General features: G+C 39.7%; 1 protein-coding gene across 24 annotated transcripts in view; it reads right to left on the reverse strand.

Annotated features, from left to right (window-relative positions):
- LIMCH1 (LIM and calponin homology domains 1) overlaps nucleotides 1-23,073 on the reverse strand; it is a 341,748-nt gene that overhangs the window by 21,149 nt on the left and 297,526 nt on the right. For 12 of the 24 annotated variants that reach the window (XM_021938405.2, XM_021938404.2, XM_009206748.3 and 9 more), the window contains 5 exons: nucleotides 17,530-17,620; nucleotides 16,040-16,203; nucleotides 12,665-12,770; nucleotides 7,404-7,444; nucleotides 2,459-2,539 (listed from right to left, as the gene is read on the reverse strand). In XM_021938405.2, the coding sequence (XP_021794097.1) occupies nucleotides 2,459-2,539; nucleotides 7,404-7,444; nucleotides 12,665-12,770; nucleotides 16,040-16,203; nucleotides 17,530-17,620 (483 nt within the window). Of the gene's footprint in view, nucleotides 1-2,458; nucleotides 2,543-7,403; nucleotides 7,445-8,181; nucleotides 8,257-12,664; nucleotides 12,771-16,039; nucleotides 16,204-17,529; nucleotides 17,621-23,073 lie in introns of all 24 variants that reach the window. The other 12 variants (XM_009206726.4, XM_017958655.3, XM_017958656.3 and 9 more) reach the window with 3 other exon arrangements.

A 23,073-nucleotide genomic window follows, 5' to 3' on the forward strand; every position in this document is an offset into this window, starting at 1 on the left:
CATCCTGACATGACAGACAAAGGAACCATTGATGCGTGGTGCACACACTCAAATATTTTAGGCTGACTGTTGTCAATCCTCTCTTCAGGGCTGAAACAAGTCTGCTTCTGTCTTCATGGGGAAGCCACTGAGATTTCCTGCAGGCATCACCTGTTTTGTCGGTATCTTAGGAGCAGAAGGACTTTCTTGGCATTCTCTGGAGCATGGTGTTCTTATTAACTCTAACAAAATCACTGTTGATCAACCCATGGCATGCTCTTTATCTCCAGGTAAAAATGTGTTATGAAAACCAAATATTGTAAAGTTTTAGAGAGGGACCTCAGGGGCTTTTTAGAATAGAGGAAAGAGACCTTAAAACTACATAAAAGCTGAAAACCAGTAAAGCTTCTTAGACTTCTTGGTTCTAGGAGCTTACATCATGTGTTCCCCTCACCAAGAGGATGAACTGATTATGCAGAGAGGCAGAGAGTGAAAGATGCAGTATTACACACACACACACACACACACACACACACACACACACACAGAGTCTCTCTCTCTCTCTCACGCCCTCCCCGACAAACACCTTGGCCCACAACCCACGATGCCATACCAGGCAACAAGTTAGAAACACAGGAGCAATAGAAAGGTCCGGTGCCTGCGTCTGTTACCAGGGGTCACCCCTTGGCATGTAATAGAGCACCACAGTGGGGAGCACATTTGCCTGACTTCACCGTGTGGAAATCTGACTCTTGGCTGTTCATCATTTACATAGGGAATGAGGACCTAACTCTCCGAGAGACGAGCAGATGGTCGGGGTGCACTGAGGTCTCACAATGGACCTCAAATCCCAGCAGCTCCAAGACTTTGATGAATCAGGTTCCTACTAACAGTTTGGTATTGAAGTCTTAACCTTTTGCAAGTTCCAAAATGCCAAATTTAGGCAGAACCAAAACCACACTACCATCTACTACTGCTATATAAATCACCATCCACCATCTCACCCCTGGGAATTCAGCCAAAAGGATTAGAACAAAAAAAAAGAAAAAGAAAGAAAAGAAAAAAAAAGTAAAATAAACTTGCATTAAGCATTGCTTTCTACAAGCAGCAGAAAGTCACCAAAATTAATGAGATTTAACATATTTTCCTTTATTTATTTATTTTTTATTTTTTGTAAAATCAGTACTAGTGGGAATGTAGTGGAAGGACCATGAGTTTTAAAGTCATCCAGACTTGGATTTGAATCTGGTCTTGACACCTGTTAGCTGTGTAACCTTGGGCAATTAATTAATTTCAGTGAGCTTTACTTTCTTCAGTTGCAAACAAGGGCTAATAAGACATACTTTGAAGTGTTGTTTGAGGATAAATGAAGTAAAAATGTCAAGCACTAACCACAGTTCCTGCACATCCCAGGTAACCAACACGGGTTAGTTCTTTAGGTTGCTAGATTGCCTTTTGAAGCCGTGTTCATCCATAAAACTGGCACGAAGTAGGAGTATGATGAACTTACTACCAGAATTTTTCTAGAATTGATAATCAGCAGCTTTTACTCAAAGGTAGAGCAAACATTTCTTTTTCTTTTTTTGTGTGTTTTTGAGACGGATTTTCGCTCTTGTCATCCAGGCTGGAGTGCAATGGTGCGATCTCGACTCACTGCAACCTCTGCCTCACGGGTTCAAGCGATTCTCCTGTTTCAGGCTCCCTAGCTGGGATTACAGGCATATGCCACCATGCCCGGCTAATTTTGTATTTTTAGTAGAGACTGGCTCCATGTTGGTCAGGCTGGTTCTTTTTTTTTGAGACAGTCTCACTCTGTTGTCTAGGCTGGAATGCAGTGGCGCGATCTCAGCTCACTGCAACCTCTGCCTTCTGGGTTCAAGCAATTCACATGTCTCAGTCTCCTGAGTAGCAGGAATTACAGGTGTGCATCACCACGCCTGGCTAATTTTTGTATTTTTGTAGAGATGGGGTTTCACCATGTTGCCAGGCTGGTCTCGAACTCCTGACCTCAGGTGATGCACTCACGTCGGCCTCCCAAAGTGCTGAGATTACAGTCGTGAGCCACCACACCTGGCCCTCAAAGGTAGAGCAAACGTTTCTATTTAAGAAACTAGACTGAGGCTAAATTTTATTTCACGTGTATGCTAGCAGAGAGCTTTTAGATAATTAATTCCCCCTGCTACTTGGACCAGAAATTGATTGGCAACTAAGGAGGTGATGAATGGGTAGACTGGCCCTTAACCATATTTGGAGGAGTTTTTGGTTCAGCGTTAATATGAATGGTTTTTCATCATGTTTATTATTGTAGTCTTTGGCAGGAAGAATGAGACACAGGGTACTCCATTACATGGACACAAAATGTGGAATCCATGTGGATTCCTTTCCACATTTCCTGTGCTAAAAGTCTACGTAATGCAATGGAAAGTAAAGTAAGAGAAAAAAAAAGAAAAAACAAAAAAAGCAGCAAACCCAGTCCTACCTGAAGCAAACGTTCCTGTTCCTGTTGCCATTTTTCCTGTCGCCTGCGCTCCTCTTCTGGGTCCCATGCCCAGAACTTAAACTGCTTAGAAAAATAAAAGCATGATCAGAATGGAGCCATGTCCTCAAGGGACAGGCCAGGTCAAGAGAAGACAATTGGCCTCTGGCCTGGCACCCAGATTGACACACAGAGGCAGAAGGCTTCACATATCTAAACATTCTCTTTGGTGGCAGAAACTATTTTTTAATCTTAGTCCCTCTTTGATTTACTTCCAAGATGCTGGTATGATTCTGTGAATCTTTTTGGAGCTAATGAAAACACAAAGTAATTAGCCACTGGCGTTGGAAAGCTTTGCTTCATTTCTCTTAGAAGTGATTTCTCTTAAACGCATTCATGCTTCTGAGCTTAAGGTGCTCATTCTGCATATTGATCCTGGGTCCAAGCAAACAAGACCGGTTATTTTAGCAGAAATGCATTTTGTAAGTAGTGTTTGCCACATTATAAAACTAATCTTTTATACTGCAGTTGCTTTTCCATACCACCTTTCCCTACAGGGGGTTATTTAACTCACAAATGCTTACCAGTAACACCTAAGATCCAGGCAAGCAGATCACTTGCCCTGGGGCCCGCATGACACAAACGCTCAAGCTCAAAGACTTATTTCCTTTTTGTATTAATAAAAGGTTTTTGCAAGTTTGGGAAACAAGTAAATAATGGGGAATAACAGAGAAAAATCCATGAACCAATGCAGGTGTCCAGGCCACAGAATATGAGACTGGGAGGGTGCAGGTCGGGGGAGGGAGGAGGGAAATCAGTCAGCCCCCGGAAACGAGTAAAGAGGGGTTGCTGTGTTTAAAGTCGGCTGCCCCAGTCACCCAGAGTAGGTGCCCAGGCAGACCAGGTTCCTCAGTACCTGTGCTCCTCCCTTCCCTTTGTTCTGAAGGGGTAGGACAGAGAGGCAACTGCCTGGGAATCTTGAGTTGAAAAAGCAAGGCAAGGGTGGGGAAGGTGTCGGGGGATGGGAAACAGGGTTGGGGTGGGGAGGGGTGCAGGCAGAATCTGTGTACCCTGGTAGCCTGGGAAGATGAACAGGGGCAGTCCTATCCAAGGCTTTGATAGATCCAGTTAGTGCCCAGGGTACCTGGGCCAGGCCACCCCCCACTCTGCCTGGCCCCCAACAGATTCACATTACCATTCAGGTGCATGCAGGTGGGCTGGCCCAGGGAAGTATTTTGAAGCAGAGAATGCAGGCCAGGCCATGGGTGATGCTTGATTTATAACTTCATAAATATTTAGAACTTTAATATATTTGGACAAATGAAACATGGGCCTCATTTTGTACTCTTGCTACCGTGCTTCCTGCAATTGATTGCGATGGCCACAATGCTCACAGAATAGTCAAACACAAGTGGGCCAATAAGCTAGGGATACTAGCTTATCGCTTCCTACTTGCCACTCCTGAGTTTCACACTGCACATTAGCATATTACAGGCTCTGGTAAGTTATGCAGGGGGAAAATCATTTAATTGTGTATACAGATGGTCCCCAACTTAACAATTTTTCAAGTTTATGATGGTGCAAAAGCAATATGCAGTCGGTAGAAACTGTACTTCAAATACCCAAACAATCATTCTGTTTTTCACTTTTAGGTTGGTATTCAATATATTTCGTGAGATATTCAACACTTTACCATAAAATAGGCTTTGTGTGAGAGGATTTTGCCCAACTGCAGGCTAACATAAATATTTTGGGCACATTTAAGGTAGGCTAGGCTGAGCTATAATGTTCAGTAAGTTTGGCGTTATCAAATGCAGTTTTGACTTTGAGTATTTTCAACTTACGATGTCTTTATTGGGATGTAACCCCATTCTTAAGTTGAAGAGCATCTGTAATCTAAAATTTCCCAAACTCCCTTGGATGACCATAAATGTTATCCAAATGTGGTTACACCAGAATTCTATTAGAATTTAATGACATTGGAAGTTGGCTCCACCTGTCATTGTCCTAGAATTTCGAGGTGGTTTAAACATTCAGAAGCTTTTCCAGGGGCACGGCCCCTCTTTGTCTTTTGAGGGAAAAGGGGATGTTTATGTGAATAAAGCCACAGAAAGACCACTGAGGAAAGTTCAGTAGTAGGAAAACAAGAGAAACAATTAGGAATTATTTAATTTCTAAATTTCACTAGGCGGTGCTCTCAGGAATGTCAAGTAAGGAGTGGGCAGATAGGAGGAGGAAGTGTGGGGCAGGGGGATTGAGTACAGAAAATACAGAATATGTGTCAAAAGGCAAGAGAGGAAAGCAGTGGGTATGTTAAGAGGAGGATAAAGGGGAAGAAACCAGCATGATAAACAAGAGAGAATGAAACCATGATCTTGCTCCTTCTTTTGCAGATTATTTCCTGGGCACTCACTGTGGGCCAGGGCAGGGGTACCAGCTGGCCAAGTGGCCCAGCCTCATGGAGCTTATACCTGAGTGCGTGTGGGGTGGAAGAGTGACCAATATATACGTATGACCAGAAGATAGTGTGATAACTATCATAAGAGATGTAAAAAGTGATAGAGGAAGTCAGAATGGACAGCATTTAACCCACTTGGTCCTACAATTTACCTGTTTACAAGTCCATATCTTCCTCTGGCCTAGGGACTTCTCAGGAGGCAGGAAGGGCCCCTCACCCTCCTATCTATCCCAAGACCTTATATTTTTAGGCCCTCAACAAATGTTTGTTGAATAAATGAATGGAATCCCTTCATGCTGGGTAATGCATCTCCTACCATCAGAGTCCCTTCTTTTCACAGTCCTGAGGGCCTCAAGTACTCCAAGTCCAATCAAAAATAGCCAGTCTATGGAGGCCCGCATAATCTAATGCTTATCTCCTCTTGAAGCTTTACTTATTTCAAGTTTCTTTTATTTTCTATTCTATGATGAGCCATTTACTATCAAAAGTACATGAAATTTTCAGAGGATTTACTTAAATAGGCCAGTGATTTTTGTCTTTCTTATTCTATTTTCCATAAACAAGAAATCAGAATGTGTTTCTTTGGAATGCCCTTCCTCTCCATCCCTCCCCAGGGGCATGAACAACCGACATCTTTGTTCTAAATGCAATTTAAAATGGAAAACTTCAGATATGTGCCATGGATGCCAGCTCTGGGATCGTTCTGGGGTTCCCATCCATCATCAATGAACTCAGCTTCCCAGGAAACTCAGGATTCCCAGTATTGGCTTGGGAGTGAGCCTCCACAGATAGTCCCTAGTTTTGTAATGTGGGTTATGCAACAAGTGATGGATCCCTTCTCTGTTCTGCGGAGATACTTAGGACTCCCTAAGTGAGACAATTTGCCTATAAATAAGAATTGATATTGACTATGGTGGGCCTCTTGGATTGGCTATTGGGAGTGGGGGAAGGATTCATTTACGTATCAGTCACTGTGCTAGGGGCTTCTGAATAATTATTTCAATTAAGGCTCATAACAACTTCAAAAGAAAAGTACTGTCACCTTATTGTACAGTTAAGGAAGATGAGGTTCAGAGAAGTTATATAACACCTTCAGGGCTACACAGCTAGATCCAGAGTCAAAGGTACAGTAGTGATTATGTGGCTGAGCTGGGGTTGCTCATGGGCAATGCCACAGTTGGTTGTGCCACAGAGAAAGTCTCCAAATCCAATGTAAATTCCAGAGGACGAATGAGGAGGACAGGCCCGAGATTAGAAACACCAGTTCAGATGCCATGCAGCAGCAAGGAATGTCCACAGCACCTTGTGTCTTATTTTAATTAACAAATGCTTTCTTATTTCATTAAAATACAAAATGGAAAGCAACATTATAGTTAATATTGGTCAAATACTGATTATGAGAAGGGGTACAAAAATGAGAGCTTGGGTCTCTTGGAGAGTTCAGGCAGGTCCTATCTGCCAACAATATACTATGTTCAAGTATTATCCTCATATTAAAAAATGAGATGCATTTTTAAAAATGTGTCTATAGAAACTCAGTTTTAATACTAATTCCTACTGTCACATTCTATTCTATTCTATTCTATTCTATTCTATTCTATTCTATTCTATTCTATTCTAGTCTAGTCTAGTCTAGTCTAGTCTAGTCTATTCGATTCGATCCGATGGAGTCTCACTCTGTTGCCCAGGCTGCACTGCAGTGGTGTGATCTTGGCTCACTGCAACCTCTTCCTCCTGGGTTGAAGCAATTCTCCTGCCTCAGCCTCCTGAGTAGCTGGGATTACAGGTGCCCGCCAGCACGCCCAACTAATTTTTGTATTTTTAGTAGAGACAGGGGTTCACCATGTTGGCCAGGCTGGTCTTGAACTCCTGACCTCAAGTGATCCACCTACCTCGGTCTCTCAAAGTGCTGGGATTACAGGTGTGAGCCACTATGCCCAGTCTGTCACATTCATTTTAACTGCCTCTTAGATTTTGCTTTCTTATCATTTATTTCCAGGCACGGTAACAATTCCATATAATGATAATCCATATCTTTATAATTTACCCAATGGCGCTACATATGACTTTTAATTATTCTTTTAAAAATCAATTGTTTGGGTCTCAATTTTGGTTGAATACTCCTTTTTTTTTTTTTTTTTTTCTGAGATGAAGTTTTGCTCAGTCGCCCAGACTGGAGTCCAGTGGCGTTATCTCGGGTCACTGCAACCTCTGTCTCCTGGGTTCAAGCAATTCTCCTGCCTCGGCCTCCAAAGTAGCACCACCACACCTGGCTAATTTTTGTATTTTTAGTAGAGATGGTGTTTCACCACGTCGGTCAGCCTGATTTTGAACACCTGACCTCGTGATCTGCCCGCCTAACCCTCCCAAAGTGTTGGGATTACAGGCATGAGCCACTGCACCCAGTCTGAATACTCTTTAAGCCAATCAAATGTTATAAATTAAAATCACACTAACTCATAATCTTATTCCTTAAAATGAGTGACTTACAGGTGTTGTAACAGGTGACTTTTCACTGCTTGGAGAATCCACTGCGCAGAAAAAAAAAGAAAGAAAAAAAGATACGAATGTGAGTATCTTCTAATTGTCTTTGTTTTTGACTTATCAGTGGAGTGTAGTTCCTACATCAGCTTTAAACCAATTTTTGTGTGTGTGTGTCTTTGTGTTTGGTAAGCCAAGAACATCAGAAAATCATAATAAAGCAGACAACCCCTGTAGCAGGTTGCACCCATCACCAAAGAAAGTTAAAACCACTATCAAATGATTGATCACATCAATTAACATCAGGTACCAGACTACAGGAAGCAAAAACTGTTCCTATTAGTACTGATTCTTAGTGCACTTTGCATTCTGGCTTGACTAAGTAGTTCCCTCACTGTCTGGCATGGAGAAGTACCATACAAAGAGAGGCCAGATGTCACCCAGGAAGCAAACACAGTGACACAGTTAACAAGAGAACCATGATCAGTTTCCGGTAAATGCTTTTAATTTTTTTTTTGTTTTTAAAGGCAGGGGACTATCAAGAAAATGATGAATATTATTATTTCTCTGAATTCTTGAAATCAACATAAAGTTGTGTGATTCTCTCCCCCCACCCACAATTTTAGCATAACGGTAGTAATACCAAAGAACTAGCTCTTTGCTAACTGTGCATAAGAAATAATTTTTTCCCCAGAAATCAGAAATGAAGACAAGTGCCAGACATCATTGATCGCCCCAACATGGATTTTTGCACAAAAGAAATACAGCTACCCAGTATGCAGTTTACCTGACTGGGAGAAAAACTGGGATCGTCGCCAAGAGTTCTGAACTCTAAGCGGAACACTGGCAGTGCCAGGCGACTCTAGATCAGATGGCAGAACAGAACAAACAGAAAACCATGAAAACTAGGGTGAGAACTGAATAGAACCATGCTCCCAAGTATGAAAGGGGGTTTGGCTATAGTCAATACCAGAACTGACAGTCAGTAAATCTACAGTACAAAATGTCTTAATAATACACAGATAAAACCTGAAGACATGGACAAAATCAACAGAACCGGGACAGTTTATGCTATTGTTTGTCTTCTTTGGTGTTAGGTGAAATTTCATAGGGTCACACTTAATGGTGATAGTGTTAAAATGTTAAATCTCAAAATGATAGGATGATATACTATGCAAGAACAAAAATGTACAATTTGTATTGCTTTTTGGAGAACACTAGAAAAGTATAAAGGGCAGCAAAGATGGGTGGTTTAATTACTATTTCATATATATTACACTTCATAAGTTTTTTGTATATATAAATAAAGGTTGTGTATATGCCTGTCTGTGGTGATTCATGGCAAGGATTTGCATCCTTAAAACTCTGCTGTTCTCATCATTTTCAAGTCCCCCCAAAAAATCAGTTTTTAATGTGCACATATTTCACTGAAACATCAGTTTGAGATATCTTTCTGCTGCTGAGAGGCAGTTAAGAAAAGAAAATTTGTCACTTTCAAATGTATTTTATGAATGTTTTCAGGGCATTTAAAGACTGAATGCATGGGTGTGTGTGTAAGGAAAACGTGTGGAACAGCATTAGGGTCGACCAGCAGATCTTCAGTGACCTGTGTGACCAGTCTACGAATGGATGACTTTATAGAAATGGGGAAGAGACCACTTTCTGGATGAGAAAGTATTAGGTGTCTCTCCAGGATACCTGATCCTAACCCTAGAGTTCCACTGGACTTGATGCTTGACTTCAGATCAGTCCCTTAAATGGGTGCTGGGCAGAGACCTATGCCTCCCCGATTTCCCCATCCCAATTTAAGACAAATCATGTATTTTAAGGTTACATTTATTAGATGTCTTTGGCTTCTTGAAAGATGGAAACTTTATAAACTTCAAGCAATTATTACTGTTATTGTCATATCAATCAATGATATTTTTGGTGCACAATTTAAATAAATACTTGAGGCCACTGCTTTTCAGAGTGTGGTGAGATGTGCAGCTTGAGCATCACCTGGGAACCTGTAAGAAATGCAAATCCTCTGGCCCCAGCTTAGACCTACTGAATGAGACACTGTGAGAGTGGGCTCCAAGCCCTACAGGGACCCTGGCACACACCAGTGTTTGAGAACTGCAGTGAAAAACCGGATCTCCACAACATGAACACTCTTATTTTAAAGAAAGGATTCAAGAGTAGTTTATTCCTGCCTGGTGTCTTGCTCTATTCTTTTACTACTCCTGCTGCTATTCTACGATTACTAGATTACATTATGAATGCTTATTCTGGGCCAGGTATTGAGCTAAACACTTTTTATGGATTCTCCCATTTGGTATTTCTAATATCCCTATGAGGTTATTACTGGTATTATTTCTAGTTTATAGGTACTGATTAGAGATTAGGGGAAATCTGATGGGTACAGTCACACAGCTAAGAACTACACACATGAAAATCTGAACCCAGGCATTCTGTCTCCAGAGCATGCAGCTATAGTTACAGTTTCCATGAACCGGGTAAAAGCATTGATATGGTTTGGCTATGTCTCCTCCCAAATCTTGAATCGTAGCTGCCAAAATTCCCACGTGTCATGGGAGGGACCTGGTACGAGGTAATTGAATCATGAGGGCAGGTCTTTCTTGTGCTATTCTCGTGATAGTGAATAAGTCTCATGAGATCTGATGGTTTTATAAAGGGGAGTTTCCCTGCACAAGCTCTCTCTTTGCTGGCCGCCATGTAAGACGTCCCATTGCTCTTCCTTCATCTTCCACTATGATTGTGAGGCCTCTCTAGCCATGTGGAATTGTGTGTCAATGAAGCCTCTTTCCTTTATAAATTACCCAGTCTCAGGTATGTTTTTATCAGCAGCATGGAAACAAACTAATACAAGTATACAACTGGTGTACTCCAAATATAATTCTATCTTAAAGAATAAACTTTGAAATGTTTCAGTACTCTACTAAATTTTATTTTTTAATCATTCAACTTGGGTAAAGAATGAAGTAAAGTTTCTCAATTCAGCAGCACATTTTATAAAATCAAAATGCCTCACAATAAGTAATGGAATGTGTAAATTTATAAGAAAACAAAACATGGCTTTAAAATGGCTTAAAATATTTATTCCCTCTCTATACCACTTATCTACACAATTACAAAGTACTAGAAATAGGGCAGAATTAAAATTGGTCCAAATATGGCCATTTGCTGGCCCAGTTGTGACACTTCATTTTTGTTAATTCCCTTCAGGACAGTAGGACTGACAAATTTAAGATAAATGCTTCGAAAATAGTATTGAACTTGTTTCCACATTATGAACCTAGTAACCATCAGTACATGTACCAGTTAATTATTCCCAAGAGTTCCCTGTTATGTAGATAAAGCCCAACTTATCTGCCAAACATCAATAATAGCTAACGGAAGCCAACTCAGATTCTGCCAGTGGCTGAAATAGCTGCCCACCCTTAAAAAGAAAAGTAAAAATAAGCTAAATCTACAAAATCCACTGGGGAAAGTCTATTAAAAAAGAAAAACAAGAAACCCTACAGTTCTTGCCTCCTGAACTCTAGCTGTTTTATAAAAAAATGTTTAGGCTGGGTGTGGTGGCTCACACCTGTAATCCCAGCACTTTGGGAGGCTAAGGCGGGCAGATCATGAAGTCAGGAGATGAGACCCCAGTGAAACCCCATTTCTACTAAAAATACAAAAAATTAGCTGGGTGTGGTGGCAGGTGCCTGTAGTCCCAGCTACTTGGGAGGCTGAGGCAGGAGAATGGCGTGAACTGGGAAGGCGGAGCTTGCAGTGAGCCTAAATCGTGCCACTGCACTCCAGCCTGGGCGACAGAGCAAGACTCCCTCAAGAAAGGGAAGGGGAGGGGAGGGGAGGGGAGGGGGAAAGGAAAGAAAGAAAGAAAGAAAAAAAGAAATGAAAAAGAAAAGAAAAGAAAAAGAAAAAGAAAGAAAGAAAGTAAGCTTAAATTTAATTTTTTTTTTGGTAGCAACAAAGTCTTGCTGTGTTGCCCAGGCTGGTCTCAAACTCCTGGCCTCAAGTGCTCCTGCCTCGGCCTCCCAAAGTGTTGGGATTACAGGTGTGAGCCACTGCGTCTGGCCCGTTTCCACATCTAGAGAGAGATCTCACAGCAGTAAAATTCAGTGGTCTAGTTGTTTTGAAGAATAGTCCCTCTGGGTTGTGAATTCTCAGAACCCATCCTCCACTGTTCACATCCCTCAGGGCCCTTTCTGGTGGTCATGGGCACCTGGGATTCCCCCTGGGATAAAGGGATTCAAATTGGGTTCTTAAAGAATAAAGGGGTGAAGTCACAACCCTAAATATGGTCTACACAGTACTTGGGGAATTTTCAGTGGTCAGTGCCATTTTAAGACTTTCTTATAAAGCCCTAAATGCCTATGTTTTTAGAGGCAACCCCTTCCCACATCATATCAAACACATTAAAATACATCCTCAGTATGTATGTGTTAAACATTTTTAAATCCTCAGTATTGTGTGTGTGTGTTACACATACACACATATGTTTCTCATATATACATATATATATATATAGCTACAAATGATTTTTGGAAAGATTAAAATGTTTGTCTATAACCTGTTTAACTATGATGGTGAATGATTTCTCAATAATCATCAGGCACCCAGGAATTATTATGGAGTAAAAAAAATGGCTTTTTCTCAAAATTATTGTCAAATTAAATGGTGATGACTAGAATTAACAGTGAAATAGACATAATATTAAACTTTTTATTAAATATATTAATTTCTGAGTTTATGACTATCTTTATATTTTAGAGATAATTTTTTTTTTTTTTTTTTTTTTTTTTTTTTTTTTTGAGACAGAGCCTCACTCTGTCGCCCAGGCTGGAGTGCAGTGGCATGATCTTGGCTCACTGCAACCTCCGCCTCCTGGGTTCAAGCGATTCTCCTGCCTCAGCCTCCTGAGTAGCTGGGACTAAAGGCATGTGCCACCACGTCCAGCTAATTTTGATAATACCAACATTTTAAAGCTCTAACACTTGTATAGGCTCTATTGTGCCTATAGTGCCTGGCTGACCAAATGGCCTTGGCAGCTAGGGTTCTTGGTCTGCTAAAATAGAGAATCCAGCCCCAGCTTTCCATTCTTAAGTTATAAATTCAGCCATCACAGACTCTGGCAAACATGCTGGCTAAAGGAATATCAACATAAAGGACGTAATCTTCCTTTAAATTAAGTAATAGTTTACTACAGATGGGCTCAGCAGAACATGTAGACCTAAAATAAAACGTGTCCTCCTCTTTACCTTGAGAATTGAGATTTGGCAAGTGCAGTTGGTTGGTTTCCGGCATTTTGTCCAGAAATGGAAATGTCAGCGTTGCTTCTGGTTCTGGAGATTTTGGCTTTACCACCTGGACAATGGACAACAGGCATAAACATTACAATAACTGTCCATTAATAAACACACAGGTGACATAAAATTTAAGGATCCATGGTTATAACAGAAGTCAATCAGTTCAAACATTTAACATTTCACTTTAACTTTAAACATTTAATTTTTTGTTTCTTTCCTAAAACGCTTTCATCCTTCTCTACATTAATAGAAAGTCAATTTTTTAGGTAAGTCAGACAAGAGCATAAAAATGTAATGATCACTTTTCTCCAAACCAGAAGACAATATAATTCCATCTTTGGAATTACACATCACTCTCTCTTATTTTCTTATTAAACAATCACAAATTCTCTTCACAGTACCACACAAAACTGAGTTTGTAATGTCAGGAAATTAGATGTTCCACATAAGATAATTAAAACAAATCTTACTCCATAAGTGCTAAACATTCAAGTAATATTACTTTTCAATAGACATTATTCTAAAGACATTACATAACCACCCACAAATTTATGCAAAGCACATTAAAGACAGTATACTTTGCCTGTTGACAAAGAAGCATTATTATCAATAACCACTGTCGAACAGTGCCTTAGTATCTGATGCCCTTAGGGAATTCTTGAGGCATGTTAGACTACTTGTCACTACTTGTAAATAGTTGCAAAATTACAGACTTTAAAAATTCTTATGTTTGTTTTGTAAAATAGATTTTTCTTGTTATTGCTACTTAATTTTGTTTCTCCCTAATCTGAATGACCTTTAGTAGAAGCACCCTTCTGATTTGTTACTTCTAATCAGCTGATTGCGAAAGACCAGATTACCAAACTTACTAAAACAAAAATGTCTAAAATAAGCATCGGTTGACACCGTGCGTAGGTCTGAATGAAGAGCGTGCTGTATAAGTTTATGTTTTTTGAGTTGCTCACAGGACCTTCTCTGATTCACTCTTTGGATAGTGGCTTTGTTCCTGATAGATCAATGACCTCAGGGCGAGTGAGACCACAGAGCACTTGTTTCATTACACGTTGATCCCTAATTTGGTCCTCAGAATAATTTATGTTAGAATTTATCCTCCGAAGGATTTATTTTTCTTTATGAATAACATATTCAACTCTAAGAGAATCTGGAAGAAAACTAATCACCTCATTCTGCATTACAGAGGTCAACCAGGTGTCCAAATGAATGTTGGTGCTACACAGCAAATGATAAGGTCTAGCCTTCCCGAAGCTGACAACCCACCAATTAGCCTCAGAGCATTTCCTCATAGTGGAGGCTGGCAAAAACACGTTTCAGTAATGCCTGGTTGTAAATGAAACAGTTAAGGGTCATCAGCAATGATCAAAATGACCGCTATGTAAAAAGGTTAGCCTGTAAGCATGGGTGCTTTGTTGTAATCCTGCGTATTTAATTTTATGCTTAAAAAATATTCTGAGAATAATGTTTACCAGATGACCAAAAGGCAAAATGCACAGAAACACACACACAAACAAACTGAAGAACTGAAAACAATTTTTTTCCGTAGTTGGGCAGGTGTGACTCTGGTGATCCACAGATGGACTCCAAGATGAGGTTGCACAGATGAGGCTGGCAATGACTACCTTTTACTTAGGGTATTCATTCTGTTCAAGTTAAATGTTTTTTTACTTGCAATCATACAGATTTTTCCTTTCAGTTTAGATTTAAGTGGCAAAAGCAAGTAAATTTGGAAGGATAATAAATAATGGTTACTAGTCCAAAATAATGCGAAACCTGCAAAAGTGGGAACTTCTGCCTGCCTCCCAACATTTCACCCCCAGTTTGGTTCCCCTTTCCAGACCTGTAGACCATTCTTTAATTATCTATAAAAATGAAGAATAGCTAGGGTCTGAAATATTGAAAATGCATCAAGGCAACAGGCATTTTAGAGGCTCTACCAAGGATACAGAATTCTCAGATCCTTAGGACAGGGACTGCATCATGTTCACTGTTGACTATCCAGTACCTAGCACACGGCCAGGCATGATATAGTAGGTGCACAGTCAATACTCGTTGAGTAAATGATGAATAAACTGGAGCTACAAATTTAAGGTTACTTTAAGGTCAGATCCAAATTGAGGATTCCTTCTGGAAGGTGGGACACCACCACAGATAGTCTTCCAGTTGTGCCAGTCCACAGTTTTCCGTCTTGGTGGCCCAATAAAATTACCTGAGAGCTTTTAAAAATACAGATGCTTGGGCTCTGCCTCCAGAGATTCTAATTTATTTGGTCTGGAATGCGCTTGGATTGTTTTGTTTGTTTTTGAGATGGGGTTTGCTGTGTCGCCCAGGTTAGAGTGCAGTGGTGTAATCACGGCTCACAGCAGCCTTGACCTCCTGGGCTAAGTGATCCTCCCACCTAAGCCTCCAGAGTACCTGGAACTACAGGCGCTCACCACCATGCCTGGCTAATTTTTTTTTTTTTTTTGTAGAGATGAAGACTTTCTGGGTTGCCCAGCCTGGTCTTGAACTCCTGGGCTCAAGTGATCCTCCTGCCCTGGCCTCCCAAAATGCCAGGATTACAGTTGTGAGCCACCACGCCCAGCTAGCTTGGTATTTTTTAAATTCTCAAGAGTAATCAAGGTTGAGAACAACTGCTGTAACTCATGAATATTTTTAGACTCTGTACCTGAAAACAAATCAAACTAATGTGTATGAGATGAGACTCTAAACAAGGAAGAAACTTTACCAAAGACAAGACTTTAAAACCTGTTATATCAGAATAATAATTTTCTAGGTTCCTTGTTATCCAAATCCAGTGGCATTGGAATTACCATTGCTAACAAATAGGTGATTATTGGAGAGAGATTGGCCAGTAAGCTGATGGGTTAAAAAGCAAATAAGCAAACACACACAGCAAACTAAAACCTAACTGCAAGGCTTTAAAACTTATATTACACCTTTCTACAAAGAACAGCCTGGCCAACATGGTGAAACCCTGTCTCTACTAAAAATATAAAAATTAGCCAGGTGTGGTGGTGGACGCCTGTAGTCCCAGCTACTCGGGAGCCTGAGGCAGGAGAATCACTTGAACCTGGGAAGCAGAAGTTGCAGTGAGCAGAGATTACGCCACTGCACTCCAGCCTGGGCCACAAAAGCAAAACTCCATCTCACAAAAAAAGAAAAAGAAAAACTACACATTAAAGATAGGATAAAAAGATGAGGGGAGAAAATAAATCTTCATTATTCACAACTGCCACAGCAACAGCTAGCTGTAATATGGGGCCATGTTAACTTGTGGGTTTAACCGCTTTCCTCCACTCTGCACTTCACCTTTTGCGACAGCACCAACTCCACCTTTCCACTCATTTCATTTTCTGGTTTCTTCTGGTCTTTTTCTTCCGGCACATCGTTCTTCAGCTGGGGGCTGGAGGGAAATTCCACAAAGGCCACAGTCGGGCTGCATCGGGTCACGGTTGTTGTAAAATGCTGTGGTTCTGCAATGGAGTTACATCCAGAAATAGAGAAGGAAAAGAAAATCAAATAACTATAGGGCCATTTACTCTGCAAAGCCACGAATATGACATTGCCATGATACAGACTTTCAGTCCATATCCTGTCCTGGCAATATAAGCTGGATGACAGTGTGCTGAGAGGTATAAAAGAGCCTAAGATGCTGGAATTCCCAAAGCTCTTTCATAGTACTGAACAACAAGCAACATAAAACATGTCCTATAACCACACTATGAAGAACTTAAGTTTTTGGTAAGGGTCATGGTTTATATCTGAATAACATTACATGGAACAGAAAGCTGACATGAAATATATAATGATTATGACAGCTGGGCTGGTTGAGAGAACATCTACAGGTAGTTTCTATTCCAGTGAATGAGCAGCAACCTGATGCTTCCTTTTTCTGTATTTCAATACTCCATTTTAACATCAGAATTTCTTAATTGGAATGTGTTATGGATTGTGGGGTATATGTATATAATGCAATGAAAATAAAGTGTTCTCTGATACTTAAAGAAGAATTAGGTTCACTTTAGAAGGGGTGGGAAAGTCACTACCCAAGGGGGCATATCAAAACATGAAGGCATAATCTAGTTTGAAAAAGTATACGCTATTATTTTAAGTGATATTTAATTTATTTTAAAATGTCACTTAAACATAATTTGGTACTTAACAAATTATTTTTCTCAAGTGGTAAACACTTGAGAAAGGCCTTATAAAGGTAATAATTTGGTATTGGAAGAGGGTGAGAGGTTTTACGGTTTATCAAAAGAAGAAATGTGTTAAACATATTGATAAGGCTGCAAAAAATACTGAGCAACAAGACTTTCAGGAACAGGGGTCTCCTTGCTAAAACAATGAATACAGTATATTATACTCACTGTCCAGATTCATGGCACTATTTTATTCTTTTTAAACTATATGTGAGCATTATCATTTCAGCATCTATTTTTATGTTTTTGATCTCTCGCTTATCTGTTGCTGTTACTGTGTGTCAAAATCTTACCCTCAATTTTTAGCATAATTTATATGGGAGAACACAATATTTTTCATGATTATAGAGATAAATATATAAGAAACAAAATAAACCTGGGTAGCTTTAAGAAAAAGCACGGGCTCATATTTTCAGAGCAACATTAACCATATGGGCAGAACTTCCCCAGGAAGCCTCTAGGTGGCAGCACAACAACACCACTCCTAGAGTCTAATTACTACCTTTCTGTGGCTCAGTAGGAAAATTCTTGGCTATTTCCATTACATCTTAAGAGTTATCATGATTTGCCTTAAAACTAGTCTCTTATGAAACAAACCTGAGGAGGCAAGTTCTATATTCCCTTTTCTTGGTTTTCCACCGTCATTTTCGTCCTCTTGACTATTTGGTTCCGTTTTCTCAGTGGTTGCCTGAAAAAGAGATTTTTTTCCCCCCTTGAATAAATTATTACTTTAAAGGTTCTAAAAATTATTTTTTAAGCAGTAATTTTTAGGCCAACAAAGTGGTTTGCTCATACAAATTCCCTCTTCTACTTCCCAGGCAGCTTCATGGTGACAGCCTGGACTGGCTGGAGGGAGACATTCGACGGAGAACAGGACACCCATGCGGTTCACTATCTCCCCAAACTTCCTATGACTGCCTCGGATGTATATCCCACATTTTCTTTTCTTTCACCACCAAAAGTTCAAAATCATGGCTATCCCCCACTTGTTCCTGAACACCTTTCAAGCTGGCTTAGGGACATAACACCAGTGAAGTCTTTTTGTCTTTTGTGGCCTGTCTTGGCATAGTTGCCTGTGGCCCTTAGCACTGTGGATTTTAGTCTAAAGTTCTCATCCTTCCTGGGCTCCCAGTGAATCTCTATTACTGGAGTTCTAATTCATTCTCTCCTTTTCCCTCTCCTCCCCACTCTCAGCCTACTCTTCTCTCATTGGTTCTTTTTCCTTTTCATCAAAGTATGGGTCATTCCGAAAGATTTCAACTGGACCCTGTTTTCCTCTACCTGTGCTGAATTACCCTCAAGTATATAAATTATTCCCATGGATTCACCATTACATTCTCCGTGTATAACTCATATTTTCATCTCCAGCTGTGAGAGTCCATCAGAGCTTTGGTTTCACCTCTAGGGTCAATGGCCTTCTCCTCCAAATTTGACAATTTCTGTTTATAGCAGCAGTTCTTCCCATCACATAAACTTTGAAGTGATCTTTGACTCATACCCTGTAAATAGTCATCATTTGCCAAGTCCTACTAAGTTTCGAACATACTAGTGCTCATACCCATCACTTCCTTTCTGTTTCTATGGCTTGGAATTCAGGTTTGCCTTTCCTCCTTGTTCTCCACTAAGAAGTCTCTGTGAGTTGGACCTCACTGTCTAATCCACTTGGCACATCACTGTCATGTTCATCTCCATGGCACCTTCAGTTATTATTCTAATGCTTGTGTTCCTCTCTCTCAGTAGTACCTCAATTGTGTCAGTTTTATGCTTGATGGAATTTATAATAGTAAAAATAATTGGAACAACTTAAATACCCAATAATTGGGGAATGATTGAATGAATTACTGCATGTCCATAAAGGCAATATAATCACGAAAAAAAGATGTTGAATAATAGTTAATGATATGTGAAAATACTGTCCAATGATAGGAAATGTAAACTGTACATATAGTTTGATGTTTACATGTATAAGATTATATACATGCCTATACGTAAACATATAGGAAAAAAAGAAAATATCAAAATGTTAATTGTAATTATTTTTAATGTGCTTAAATTTTGGGTGACTTTTCCTTCTCTTTACATGTATTTTATATATTCCAAAATGTTCTGTAGTGACTATGTATTACTTCTGTAATTGGAAAACAAAATCAATGTAATTTTACATTGTCTTTCACTGGGAGCCAACTGACTCTAGAACAAAGTCCAAAATTATCCTGCTATTACAATATTTGCTTAGCAAAAATAAATAAAATGTTAAATTAAATACTAGCTAGATTATATTTTGACAATTAAAGAGAGCAAGTTAATGACTACTGCATTTTTTGGTAGAAGTTTCTTGTAAAAAGCTAAAGTTAAATTTTAAAGTGTGTATGAAATATCGCATCCATTTTAAAAGGTTTTAAGATAAAGGTTAAAGTTGATTTCAGAAAAGGCATTACTAAATAATTCATAAAATATCCCCATGGGTTCTCAAAGAACTATGAATTTATTCATCTCTCATAAGTATATATATTTTATCCATAAATCAAATTTTGCCTCTCAAAATGAAATTTAAAGTTAATGCATTGGTGGAAACCATCACTAAATTCTTTAAAAACAAAAAAATTTTAAACAACAAAACTTTCAAGTTTCTAAAAGGTTTTACAATAGCATCTAGTGGCAAAATGTGATTTTTCTTTGGAGGATGGGGTAGTTTTGAAATCCTCATAATTAGATGGGCATTTTCTAATGATGGACAGTCATATATATCAATTCTGGAAGAACATAATATTAAGTTAAAATGCACTTTTAAAACCCTAGGCAGGAAATATGCATCACCTTGGTATTATTTAATGGATTTTGTAATATTTTCATATATCAACAAGTCTGGGTTGAATCCCTGCAAGAGAATGAAATGAGTGAAAATAGTTAACTGTCTCTTTTGTTATATTTAGGTTATGGTACATGTGTATGTTTACATTGTTTACTATATGAACCACCAACATGGCAGTGGGATTTGAAGATCAACCAGTTTAGCATTGCAAAAGAATAAGTTGGGTTTTATAATTTAAAGTGCTCGCCCACACATGTAGAAATATTAATACATGATGGCATTTTTGTTTTATGATGTCTATATAGAAAATACTGGCAGAAATACTGATTTTTAGCTTTCCCTTCCCCACAAATGGATTACATTATAGAAAACCATCTGAGACCAGGAAACAAATTTGCAGTTAAATATTGATGAATGAGCCTCTTGAGAACACTGGTGTTTCCAAATACTATAAACAAAACAAATAACTGCACAACAGGGCCAACGTCTCACCAGACCAAAAATGAACAAAGAAATGAACATATTTTATTAAATCTAAAACGCCATCCATTTTAAGTGGTATTACTTTAGGTCCTACTAAGAAAGAAAACACACCATCTGTTAAATATGCTGCACTATTGATTATAAGACAGATCCTGATTCAGAGATGTTAAAATGTGAAAAGTGTGCCACTTAGAATCAATGAAATAAGACAATTCGTGAAGCCCTGTAGACCTGATGTGTGATGCAAAGGGGACGGGGGTGCTCAAGCATTAACTACTTTACTAAGGCTTATCGTACCAGCGCACCACATTCCAGCAACGTTTTACCACTGACGCGTGCCGGAGAACTTCTACTTTCAAGAATTCTCACATTTCTCAAGGCATTTCTGTATGGCTCAGCACTCAAACACTAAACTCCAGATAACCCAATTTATCTTACCTTAAAAGGATGCTTTAAAGGTTACATCCTGACATTTGATATGGTAAATTGATAGTAGCAACAGCAGAAACTGCAATCAATATTTACTCACTTGCCACGTGTCAGTGCTGTTGGGCCTTTCATAAGAATCATCTCACATAATTCTCAGAGCAAGCTTAGGAGGTAGGTGCCAATATGATTCCCTTTATACAAGCGAAGAAACTGAGGCCCAGGAGGTGAAGCAACTTACCGAGGGTCATACTGCTAGAAGGCAGGGGAGGTGGGAACCCTGCCTGTGCTGGTGATCTCAATGCTCCACCATCTGGGCTTAGAGTCATATCCCCTCCAAGCTGTCCTCCAGTATTTGGCAGTTTTGATCCAGGAGAGGCAATCTATCACCTGAGAGTCTTGTTTATTGCTGAAGTGATTCAAACTGCTTTTTCCATTCCCTTTCTTTCCTCTACCTCCCACTCATTTATTCTGCAAAAGATTAGAACTCTCCTGGAATCTCTCCTGGCTCCTGGAGACCCAACTGCCCCTGGCCATCAGCTCATCTCAGGGATTTCTGTTCAGTCCAGGTTCTGAGGGATTAGGAGCCAGATGCGTAATCCTTGTTAAGTAAATAAATATTATGCATTATTTATGGAATGTATACTCTGGCTTAGTTTAAATGTATGCTAGTCATCAAAATCTGGCTACTGCTAGCAAAATATTCAGATAAAGTAAGAGAAAAAGCAAGCAATTTGAATAACAGGAACCCATTTAAAAATACTTTATACACACTGAGAAAAACAAGAATATACATTTTCTAAAAATCTTAGCATTCATTTCAGAGTGGCTGAGTAATAGGTAGTTGATGGTTTCTCCAGTTTTCTGTATTCTGCAATGTATATAGGCTATCTGTAATCAAGGGAAATCCCCAAAGCCAGGTTAATTAACTTATGTCTGGATACTCCATCCTGGAGGCTTATTACTTTTGTACTCACATCATTACTTCAAAGGAAATGAGTTCAAAGTTGGCAGTGATACACTCAGAGGTTTGCTTCAAACAAACCCGCCTTGCTGGAAAAATGTGTTTTCTGACCTGTATTTTTCTTTGGTTACAGCTCAACAGAGAGCCCTTCCCTTCTCCAATTGGTAACACTTTCTCAAGAATGAAAACAAGTAAATAAAAACAGATCCCTGGATGTGAATGAATGAGAGCACAGAAAGACTGCATGGGACTCAGCCAGGAGCTGGCTTCCCCTTAACTGAGAATGTGATCCAAACTGCCCGGGTGCCAGACTCAGCCCTGGGGCCTCAGGTGGGAGGCGGCAGTTTCCTGGCTTGAGAGAGACACGGTCTAGCCCAAAGCCTACCTGGCATCTGGCTGCTCATTTTAACTAGGATCTTGGTGGTGGACTGGCCCAGAGAACGATACTGGAAGATGTATTAGAAATGTGAAGCAGGAGGGCAGGCACCCTCCTGAGACTGAGGACCTGGGTGCTGGGCCTGTCTCTAGCATGGAGTTGCTGGTGAGCTCGGACTGATCATTTAACCTCTATGGGTTGGAACAAATGATGTCCAATGTCCTCTCCTGAGCAACGGTTCTGTGACTCTGAGTGAATTCCTGGCTCTTGTCTTGAATAGCTTATCTGGACACAAGCCTGGAAAATCAGTCTATTTATGCTCTGGCACTGCGGTGCCAGACCCAGGTGCCACATATGCTGTGCATGGATTTCTCTTTTCACTTTTATACCTCCAAATATCTACTGCCACTGGAAGACAGAGAATCTATATGGAGAATCAGGCTCTCCATGTCTTATACTTTTTTTTTTTTGTACTAAACTTTTCAAATTAAAAAAAAAAAAATGAGGTTTTGATCCAGGTAACTGGATAGGTAGGCCAGGTTAATTTTTTATTTTCTCTGATGTATGCTTTCTTGAAATCTGTAAATGCATCTGTATCTAAATCTCTTTAATGACTTAAAAATCATTAAATCTAGCAATCTTACAACTACTTCTAGATGGAGAAAACCAGTTTCTAAAGAAATGTTTATTGACATTTGCCATCTAAAAGGAATTTGCAGTTGGTCTCAGCTGTAAGAAAAACAGCACCTACTCAAATGCCTTCACCCTGCTCTCACTGCAAAATGCAATGTTTCAAGAAAGATCCAATTGTCTGTTTTCCTGGAACAGAAAACATAAGTACTGAATTTTCAAGAGGAAGACCTAGAGCTTTTTCAAAATGGGAAAAACAGACCTACCTTGTGACTTAGTTTGAGAAAAGCAGATGAAGTAGTTTAGATACCCAATAGGTGAGTTTGGCCCTTGGTCAATGAGGGAAAATTGCCACGAACCTGGTGGGATGGTGCTGACTAGGAGGGAGAACAAGGGCTGCGTCATTTGAGATGAGCTGATGAGAGAGATCCGATGAACAGACATGGAAGG

Source organism: Papio anubis, chromosome 3 (genome assembly GCF_008728515.1).
Source record: "Papio anubis isolate 15944 chromosome 3, Panubis1.0, whole genome shotgun sequence".
Taxonomy (NCBI): domain Eukaryota; kingdom Metazoa; phylum Chordata; class Mammalia; order Primates; family Cercopithecidae; genus Papio; species Papio anubis.